This window comes from Bombus huntii, chromosome 3 (assembly GCF_024542735.1).
Source record: "Bombus huntii isolate Logan2020A chromosome 3, iyBomHunt1.1, whole genome shotgun sequence".
Taxonomy (NCBI): Eukaryota; Metazoa; Arthropoda; class Insecta; order Hymenoptera; family Apidae; genus Bombus; species Bombus huntii.
In genome coordinates this window covers 3453078-3463502 of record NC_066240.1, presented here as the reverse complement: position 1 = coordinate 3463502, position 10425 = coordinate 3453078, and the positions used below count along the sequence as shown (strand labels likewise).

At 32.2% G+C, this 10425-nt stretch overlaps 2 protein-coding genes and 1 long non-coding RNA gene across 4 annotated transcripts; 1 reads left to right on the top strand and 2 right to left on the bottom strand.

Annotated features, from left to right (window-relative positions):
- Nucleotides 1–29: 29 nt before the first annotated feature.
- Nucleotides 30–4620, bottom strand: LOC126864250 (7SK snRNA methylphosphate capping enzyme bin3-like). The gene is made up of 4 exons (XM_050615391.1): nt 4457–4620; nt 2107–3412; nt 1815–2033; nt 30–1725 (listed from the first exon to the last, which is right to left on the bottom strand). Exons 2-4 carry the CDS (start codon nt 3400–3402, stop codon nt 1321–1323), a joined length of 1920 nt encoding a protein of 639 aa, XP_050471348.1. The 5' UTR covers nt 3403–3412; nt 4457–4620; the 3' UTR covers nt 30–1320.
- Nucleotides 4621–4830: 210 nt separating this feature from the next.
- LOC126864251 (uncharacterized) lies at nt 4831–8188 on the top strand. Of its 2 annotated transcripts, XM_050615393.1 has the most exons (7): nt 4831–4954; nt 6047–6224; nt 6304–6691; nt 6986–7186; nt 7265–7461; nt 7542–7652; nt 7718–8188. In XM_050615393.1, exons 2-7 carry the CDS (start codon nt 6075–6077, stop codon nt 8036–8038), a joined length of 1368 nt encoding a protein of 455 aa, XP_050471350.1. In that variant the 5' UTR covers nt 4831–4954; nt 6047–6074; the 3' UTR covers nt 8039–8188. The 2 variants fall into 2 exon arrangements, with proteins under 2 accessions (XP_050471350.1, XP_050471349.1); XM_050615392.1 differs by lacking the exon at nt 4831–4954 and having other exon boundaries at nt 4961–6224.
- On the bottom strand, nt 7196–8323 carry LOC126864254 (uncharacterized). Its single transcript, XR_007689106.1, has 2 exons — nt 8182–8323; nt 7196–7459 (listed from the first exon to the last, which is right to left on the bottom strand). It is a non-coding gene; the product is annotated as an uncharacterized LOC126864254 (long non-coding RNA).
- Nucleotides 8324–10425: the final 2102 nt, after the last annotated feature.

The following is a 10425-nucleotide window of genomic DNA, read 5'->3' as shown; positions in this document are numbered from 1 at the left end:
ATCAGTAAGAGTAAAGTATACACAACTAGTAACTCAAAGCGATTCTTTATTATTAATAATTTTATTTCTTACACTATGAGTGTTCTTGGTAAGCGTCTAAGTGGTTCATTTTCCTTTCATCCTCTCAAACGTAACACGTCCACGTCTCCTTTCCTCCTTTGAAACATCTTTCTCTCATTTTTTCACATCGAACTTCGTATCGCATAGCTATTCAAGGATAGAAAGGTATGAACGTGCCGGCCGCATTCGTGTTCAAAATGTCTATGCGCTACGAAAAAACAGCTGCTTAAAATTCGGCCAAGTAGAAAACAGGAACAAATACATAAAAAAATGTAAACCAGTACAATTTATATCAGAAAAAAGCCAATTACTAATTACTGAACAATTTCCTTATCGTGTTTTCCAATGCTTAATCGCTTTATTTCACGGGACGCCATACTCTACCTGTGATGATTTATTATTCAGTTTCATCATCAGTTTAAATCGTGATAAATGCGTGCAAAGTGGTTATTTTATAAATGGAACTTGAACAAAAAATGCGTATAATTACAATTGGAGCGCATGAAACATACTCGAACAGAAATGTTTCGCGGAACGTGCGAGAAAGTTTTGAATTGAAAACGAAGTTTCGTTTTGAACTACGAAGTTACTGTCAAGTGATTATTCCATTCTTCCTCTATGATATACAGACTAGATAATACAAGAAGGAAAGCCACCCGTACGTCCGTGTTTTGGAAGCTTTTGCCGTGTTTTCCTTTTCTCTTTTTTTTTTGTCTCTAGTATTAACAATCGCGCGCTTGATCTTTTTAGACACAAGTATCAGCTGTTTTTATCCATTGTCCTTCCTCTATTCCTATAAAGTTTTATTTAAGCCGAGTCTGTAATGACTATTTCACGTTTTATTTTTGCTTCAAAATGAATAAAATTTAACTTAATTTGTATACATTATACATTGTATACATCTGCTAACTAAGGACTGGTGTCTTAAAAATATAATTCCTTGACATAAATATAATATAATATAATAAATACATAATATAATTTATTACATTATTGAAAGTAGAGGAAAATAATGAATAAACAACTGACACGTGCGTTGTAGAAGACCTTATAATACGGTCCTACAGCGCCGCGGAATCGAGGTACGACGAGAGGTTGTTAATCCCCTCTGAAGACAGGCTCTAAGCGCGGCGCGGGGGAGCTCTGTGTTGTATTCCATTGAAATTCCCAGAGCTTCCTCGATCGCGCCGTGGTAGCCCACTTTAGAGGTTTTAGCCGGTAGGGATCCGGCACTATCTCGCAACCTCCTCATCCACATGATTAAGTTAGATTGTCGAACTTTTTCCTCTCTTCATCCTTTCGCTCCTCTTCTAATTTTCTTCTCTTTTCATCATTTCGTTCCTCTTGTAATTCCGCCATCTCCTCATCTTCTTGTTTCTGTCCCAATTCTCTTCTCCCTTCATGCTGTTGCTCCTGTTCCAATTCTCTCCTCTCTTCAATCTCCCGTTCTTGTCGTTTTGTTACGTTTTTCACAGAATTATCAGATCTCTCTTGCGATAGGCCAGCTTTGGTGAACAAATGGATCGGCCGTTGGAATCCTTTCGATGGATGTGGAGGTATCGATAACACCTCACATTTGGAAAAGCCAACTTCAGAAGATAAGAGATACTGCGTGAAACTATGCGGTCGAAATTCAATACTCTCATAATTCTTATATATCCGTTCCTATGGCAAGAAAACAAAGTAACATATATCAATTTTAGGATAACATAATGATTAAATATACCTTTTAAAACAAGTAGGGAAATACTTACTGTAAGATTTTTTTTCTTGGTGTAACTACTCCAACCTTGAGGTTCTAGTAATAAAACTCCGCCGGGGCGTAATTGTGCGTACATACGCCTAAAAGCCTGTTTTAAACCTGCATCTCCGAAATTCAAGTGTATCCATTTAGTTATCGACAGACAAAGAATTGTGTCGAACTGCGGCTGTTCTGTACATAATAGTGAATCGTCCTCGAGCACGTAATTACCCTAAAAATAAATATATTAAAATTTTTTAGAACTTAAATTTACGTGATATAATATATGTAATTTAATACAATACCTGTACAAAAGTGACATTGTAAGGGAAACCTCTGTGACTTTTATTCTTTGTGAAACCTGGAATGTCAACTGGACCATAAATGATTGGCATAGATATTGGAAAGAAGTTTACATCTTGGTGATCACTATCCTCGTTACCAGCAGGAGACTGTGCACAATTGACATAATGTTTAATATTTTTTCGAGCTATATTGATGAGTGTTCTATCAATATCTATACCAGTTACACTGCGGGCAGAGAAATCTCTTGCAACAGAAAGAGTAATATGACCAATGTTGCAACCAATGTCTAATACATCTTTGTCAATAAATAAATATTTGTACTGTACAAATACCGTCAGTCTTGTATCCATATCATTATGAGAATTACGGTATCCATAATACCTGTTGTAATTTCCATATTGATAACGAGCATCTTTCTCTCTGAACCTGGGCATTGTTTGTTTCTTCTTCTTATCTTGACTTGGCCTATGCAGTGGTCTAGTCTTCCAACCTCCAGGTTGTGGAATTACAGGACTGACAATTTTATCTTTAACATCCACTTTCCTTAACCTTTTGTCTTTAGGTTCCTCTAAACCTTTCAAACGTAATTTATTCTTGTCTTTCTGTGAACTTTCTGGTTTTGTCTCTTTAGGCTGACTGGATGAATTAGTCGGTGATGAATTCAGTGGTGGTTGTTGTTGCTCTGCCACAATATTGTCTAGAACACTTTGTTCCATGGTTTCTACAATATCAATAGCATCACAGTCTTTAATTTTGATTTCAGTGGAATCACTTGCATCATTCCCAGAACCAGAAGATGCCCGTTTTTTCTTTCTATTTCGTCGCTTAGAACATTTCTTAGTTGGGGATATAAGTTGTTTTTCATATTCCTCATTGTCATTACAATTGCTTAGATTCAAAGGGTCACAGATATTTGGTGGAATTATAACTTCAATAACCTCTGTTTTATGTCTAGGTGTGGGCAATGGGCTCGACTTAGGTGTAACAGCATTCATAGCTCTATTTATTTCCTCATCCTGCATGCTATTTAAATTTAAAGGATCACGTATGTTACCACCAAGTAAAAATTTTGTGGGTGGAATAATTGCACCTTCCTTCTTCCTACGTTTATATGGTGGAAAGAATTTACCATTGCTAATAAAACTCTGTAGACGTTTCCTACCAAACTTAAAATGACGACTGTCTTCGTGCTTGTGTTTTTTATGAGAAGAATTAAATGTCTTTCTTGATTTTTCATTTTCTTTCTTAGTAATATGACCCATTTTGGTGGACCGATCAACTTGTGTGGATGACATCTTTTAGAATCTAAAAAGAGAGTTACAGAAATTAGATTTAGATTTTGTGATAAAAATTAATAAATACCATTAAAAAGATAACAATTCGAAAAAAATCAACATAAATAGCAAACCTAAATTAAAAAATATTGCATGAAACTCGGATTATCTTTATTTAACATGGTATGTGTAAATTCTACATAGTCGATGAAAATTTTGGTAATAAAATTCCGAATTATCTAAGCACATAAACGTTATCAAAGAATACGTAAAACATAAAGGAAAAGACGTTGTAGTAGGCTTTAAGATAATCTCCTTCTATAATGAATAACCGAACAACGAACGCATTATCACATAAGAATTTATTACATAAAATCTTGTTCGTACATATTACGTACATAAATTTAAAAGAATATTTCCTAGTGGTTGAAGCAATTATTTGTCGTCCCGCGAACTATTTAAAATCGCGTGACTTCAAAAGTATTTGTACACCTAATATTTTTATAATAACTCAATTAAGTTAGTAAGCATTCATTTCGAATCAAAACAAATTTATGTATTAAAAATAGAAAAAAGTTTTTTATTTAATAAAAAATCAACCATCATAACCATCTCCTCAGTGACACTATATCACTTTTTTATTTAATTTTAAAGACGGCGTCGAGACGAATTCAAGGGTGTCATAAACAATTAATTTTTTCCTATAAATTCTTAAGAAAATCAAAAACAGATAAACAAATACTATTTTAACTGTCAAATTTTTATGTTTATTATATGATACTTTTATAACACATTATTGAAAATAGTTGTATGTTATTTTCATACGTAGAACATTGTTAATGTAAATAGTTTTTAATGTATCAATTGATAGTTTAAAGTTATTGCAAAAGATGTAGGTATACAAATATCGTTTTGACCCACGGTATACTTAACTCTCTGTGCAAATTTATCATTCCCGCGACCGCGCATGCGCAGATTATGGTTTATGGCGTTTTGTAAACGAATGGTCGTCTATGCCTACAGTTTTCGTTTTGGATTTTTCCCTTTAGATGCCTTGCTAAACGTATAAACTTACTGTCAAATGTCTTGCACCCGACTTTGGTTTCAGTTCGGTGTACTTCTTGCTCGCATTAAGCACAAAAATCCACGTTTGTCACAAAATATGTGATGCACCCAGCTTCGAACTGTCGTTGTGCGCCCATCAACGATGGCGAATAGCTGCTTTGCTTGCTTTGCTCAAACTCCATTTTCTATGTGGGTACCCGAATGAAACGAACATAGCTTCGGCAATTTTCGGCTCCGAAATACGATTTGATTGGACGAAAACAATTTTTTGAATACTGTATAAATGCAGAACCCTTAGAAAATTGCAGGAAGTTTTGTAATTCAATTGTTCGAATATTCCAAAAGGAAACATGTATATATATGAATATATATATATATATATATATATATATATGTATATATACACATATATATATATATATGTGTATGCCCATAGATGTATATAAATGCGTAATATTGTTCCGTCATTTGCATATATTTATACACTTTGAATACTAATAGAAATGATGTAAGTAATTTGTATTCATTTATTTATATATTCTGTATGAATGAAATGACTAATACAAAATTTAATTTGTTACTTTATTACTTATTATAATAGTTTAGACATAACTTATTAATGGAAATTCGGTTATACGATTCTAAAGATTATACAAAAAAATTAATTCAACACCGATCAAATTAACGTTCGTATATTATACTGAGATATCTAAGAACGATTAATTATCACTCAAAAATATTAGTTACTTAGCGAAATAATATTTAAACAATTACTTAGAAATAATCGCTAGAGTACTTTAATACGATGATAATGAATATGATGAAGTATTTTACTATTTAAATAATATATTTTATAATATTTGCATGCACTAAATTACGATGAGACCTATAACTGACGTAATGACGCAACTGACAGTTTTTTGAATCACGAACAAATTACAATATAATTACGCGCGACGAAATTTCAATACACCAATGACAGCGTTGGCGGCAATTGCCAGATTTCAAAACTATTAAACTAACTAATTTATTTGAATTTATTGGGTCGCCCGGAAAGTTCATTCTGATTTAAATTTTCATTCGATATACATTTATTGAATTATATAGATGCCATTTTGTTCTACAACCCTTCTCCATCTTTTACGCAATTTGAATATCCTTCCAGAACCTCTCAGGTTTTTCGGCGAAAAACTTGTCAGTATGACCTTTCATGTCGATCAAATTCCTTAAAAATCGGAACGAACTCCGAACAACCCAATATATTACCTTTACCGATTACACAAACAATTTAAATACATTCAAGGAAAACAATTTAAATAAATGGACAAGTTTATAAATTTAAAATTTCAAAGGCGTTTTTAAACGATATATTTTACACACACATACACATATGTTACTCATTTGTTAAAAAATCTAGACTTTCATTGGTTTGTGTTGCTTTGCAGTAAATACCGTGCAAAATGACGTGCGAACCCCATTACAAATGCTGCGGGTTTCTCGTTCAATCGTAATTTTTAGTCATCCCGCGAACGCGATTTTTTTCTAATAAAATCGAGCTGTTTTCGTTTAAAAAAGATAAAATCTTCCTTTTCGTACACAGTGTTATGATATTAAATGAAATTTGAACCATGCAACAACCAACTGAAAACTGTATGCAGGAAAAAAATTTTCTGTTTGAAAGATCAGATTTGAATCGACAAACTTCCAGGATGTTATTTGGAAAATGGAAATTTGGGCAAGTGAAATATTCTAATTCGTCAACAAATTTGTTTTCACAGGTATCATACTAAAATGGTTACTCTCTGCCAATACATTGAAGAATTAATAAAAACCTTGTCCTATCCTAATTTTTAACAGACCAATTTGTTTCGTAAACAATCATTCGAAAATACATCCGACTCGTTTGTTACACCACCAATGGATAAAATATGTATAACAACGCCAAAGGCACCAGTCAAGTATAAAAAGCAAATTAAGAAGGGAGGTTTAAGGCCAAAAAAGTTACATTACACCGACGATGAATTGGATGCCATAGATAGCGGCGTTTATATTCAATGTAACCAATCAAATGATATGTTTCACAAACAACGTATGGCAAAATGCAATAGATTCGATTCTTCGCAGAGTCAAATACATAGATTACGCGTGAAATTAGACAAGATTAAGGTACAAACGAACGATAAAGAAAACGATAAAAATGTTATAGGAAACAACAAAAACAATGTAGTACAAGAATCTCCTGTAGGTAGGTCTACAAAAAGTGAGAAAATATACATGCACGTGTCAAAAACTAAAAACATTGATACCAAAGGGAAATTAATTCATTTTCGCGTATAACAGTATATGTTAGCTGTTAATTTAATTATAATAAGTATGTTATTATTAAGGGAAAGATTGTAATAAGATTGTATGATAAATACCATTTTATAAAATAATAGATTTATAACGAGTAAAATTTATGCAAACTTAAAATGCCCCGGATATTTAATATATTCACTATAATATTGAAATGGTACCTTCTTTTTTCTTGGTTCCTCAGTATTCAATCCAAATGCAAAAATACTATCACAATGTGACAATAATCTTAATTGGAAAGAAAAATTATATTGGCTACAGCCTAGAAGGGATGTTGGCGTATGGATTGAATGCTGTAGAAAAAAATGTAAAAAATGGAGATACGTTGAAGATTATCATGATCCAGTAGATGTGCCTAAAATATGGTATTGCGAAATGAATTCTGGTCTGTACATTTTGTTTTGAAATATATTGTATGTTTCATATGTACATATGTGTTTAATTTTATTATATGATTTCACAGACAAATTGATGGCATCTTGTGATATAGCAGAACGTCCTACATCATGTAGCATCAAGACTGATTTAATTGAAAATGCTTATAACGCAGGTAGCATTGTTTGGGCATACGTCAAAGGCTACCCATGGTGGCCTGGTATTATTAACGACTGTCCTGATACTTGCACATTTTATACATTACCTAAAAATTCCTCTAAACCTGTAAGGTTATATTTTCTTTCTTATATAATATAGGTTCTATGTTGGATGCTAAAATATATATATATATATATAATTTACAGAGCAAATACTATGTCACATTTTTTAATGAAGAAAAACTTGAAGCTAATTGGATTCTGAAACGAAATCTTAAACCACTTGCAACAAATAAATATAGTACACTTATTAAAAAGGTATTTAATCTTATTAAATTTAATCTCCTCAATTTCACTATAAATAATAATGGTCTTTATTGCAGACAAAGTTTAATGGAATTGATTACCAACAGCTCTTACAAAAAGCACACAAAACAGCCACAGATGCTCTTGCATTATCAATTTTAGAAAGGTTAAGAAGATTCAGCTTTTTGGCACTATATGAAAAATTTTATGACATTAATAACAATTCAACACAATTAATTAGCAACACTACCAGAACCGATATTTTATCAGAAATGGATACAAATTCAGATGATGAAATATCCTGTTCACATCCCATAAACAAGCATTACACTTTGAAAGAATATTATTTAGAAGTAATATGTAAAAATCGAAACGCATTAAGTAATGTTGCGAAGTAATTTTTATCGTAAATTCAAAAACAATAAATACATTGATGTTATAAAATAAATGATTAATATGTACGTATGTTCATTGCAGTCAAACAATATTTGACATAATACTAATTATATATTGAATATATTTGTAGTATATAATTTCTTACATTGTCCAAATCATATAAAATAGAAAATATAACTTGCAAATTTGTTCTTATAAATTGCTCTTCACGTTCTTACGTATTTTGTATCGAATACAAAACATATGTTTATGGTTATAAAATGATCGATTTGCTTACCGACTTGGCATTTACCAAGCGAGTATTACTCTAATTTCTTATTTAATTCATGGAATACCCGCGTTGCGGCAGCACGTCACACAGAATGTCTACATATTAAAATTATGATATCAAATAATAAATCATCCATTTGCTAATTCTCGATCTTTTCACATAAAGCAATTCTTTGCGTTCAGAATTTTATGCTAAACTTTATGTTAATCTATATATAATTCATTGATATGAATTAACTATGAATTTATCAAAATTATGTAACGGTTACCGTTATTTGAGAAAAACATAGAAAAAAGGTATATAAATCAATTAACGTTTAATGTCTAATATTATATATATATATATACTTCGAATTTTAATATTTTTCTATGAAACAACTTATAACATATCAATCCTTTTTTTCGTTTCTATCTAAGAACCAAAGGTTTTATAAAATGCAGCAAAGTTACTAATGTTACTATAAACGAGATGAATAACCTATTATCGACTGTTAATGCGTTGATAACGTTGTAACATTTATTAAAATATCCGTCGTTTCTTACAGGATGAAACGATTATTCTCTATTGTTCTTCGAATAACAAGGCTCGATGATGAATCGTGTCGTGAATTAATTAAGATAAGTTGTCAACGCTGATTATCGACGTGTAACATCTCCTTCAAGAATCATCACAATAGGAACGACGAATTCTCGTGGATCATTGTCGAACACCTGTGCATTATAATTAAAATGAAAGTGTTTGATGGAGGCTAATGATGCTGTTTACCAACTGACCCCGCTTCTTCGTATTCGATGCCACCATTCGATTGCGGAACCTTCTCTTGAACGGAAATCAAACGTATATAAATGGTTGTAAATCGATATGTTAATGTGGCGCAAAGTTCGGCGGGGTCGGTTAGGTCAATGTGACGTCAGCGGATACGGAGACCCTCGACGTGGTGAACTGCGACAATATTTGCGTGTAAAACGTTTCTTGAATGTATGCATACGGTATGATCGTGGCCAATATATCGACTTGTCCCTTCCTTATTTCGGAATTCTGCCGGAAACAGGTCGACGCTAACTCTAGCAGTAGTCGATCATTTTTGCGATTTCTATGCTTCGAGGGCCATGCAGGCAATATGTATTAATGTTAATAAAGAATAGACACGAGTTTGTTTAGATCGATCGTATAAGAACAGTTGAGGATTCGAAATTTGACCTTGAATCTTTAGATTACTATTACAGAGGATATATAGAATAATTTACATTTTCTGAAATTTTTCCACGGAGGATCAAATATTAAGGTCCTCGGTCGATAAATTCTATGTCAAAAATAGTATCAGAACGTAGAATAATGTAATAAAGAAATAAACGAGACAATCCAAGTAATTATGTTCACATTTATTTCGTTTACATGTCTACAATTATGTCTAGAATGTGATTTCGTAAGATTGTAATATTAGGTTAAGGCGTTAAGGTATAGACATATACCTATATATACAATCTTACTGTTTATAATCATAAAATATAATAAAATAATATAATGTAATAATAGTCTTTTACCGTATTGTAGGATAAGAATAGATTGTTCAATGCTAAAAAATTATCGACATTTCTTATTTTGATGCCCTACTGTGTAGTGTCCTGTAGGACAAAGTGTAAAATGTGAATAAATAGATAATAATAAAAAAAAAAATTTCTTATTTATTTTAGGCGATTAATATTGAAAGAGAAGAAACGGGAAAAATGGAACAAGATCAAAATAAATTAATAAATTGGATAGTCAGTCGTTTCTTCGGATGACCCATGGTCCATTCTCTGATCCTTCGCAGTTAATACTCCTCCCTGTTGATTCCACCATGGAGAAAAAAAGAAAAACGATAACCCCAGATACCATAGCGAGTACATACGTGTTTGTTATCATTCTCGTAATACTCGGACGATCGTGTTGCTAACCGAGGTATGCTCGGGTTATCTGGCCTGTTTGTCCTTCGTTATAATTTCGTTACGTTTCTTCGCGCTTTTCCTCGCTTGCTCTCCCACAAAAAAAAAATCGCTCATTAATTCACCTCCGTAATCGTCAACAATTACCGGTAGTTTTCATTTCTTTTCTTACCCATTGAGCAAACGAAGGAAA

Excerpts from the sequence above, each read along its gene's own strand:
- LOC126864250 (XM_050615391.1), bottom strand. The coding sequence starts at position 3,402 with ATGTCATCCACACAAGTTGATCGGTCCACCAAAATGGGTCATATTACT. Across the intron at positions 2,034-2,106 it reads ACAATGTCACTTTTGTACAG|GGTAATTACGTGCTCGAGGA; the intron begins GTATTGTATTAA and ends ATTTATTTTTAG. Across the intron at positions 1,726-1,814 it reads CCAAGAAAAAAAATCTTACA|GAACGGATATATAAGAATTA; the intron begins GTAAGTATTTCC and ends TTCTTGCCATAG.
- LOC126864251 (XM_050615393.1), top strand. The coding sequence starts at position 6,075 with ATGCAACAACCAACTGAAAACTGTATGCAGGAAAAAAATTTTCTGTTT. Across the intron at positions 6,692-6,985 it reads AGTACAAGAATCTCCTGTAG|TATTCAATCCAAATGCAAAA; the intron begins GTAGGTCTACAA and ends TTGGTTCCTCAG. Across the intron at positions 7,653-7,717 it reads ATAGTACACTTATTAAAAAG|ACAAAGTTTAATGGAATTGA; the intron begins GTATTTAATCTT and ends TCTTTATTGCAG.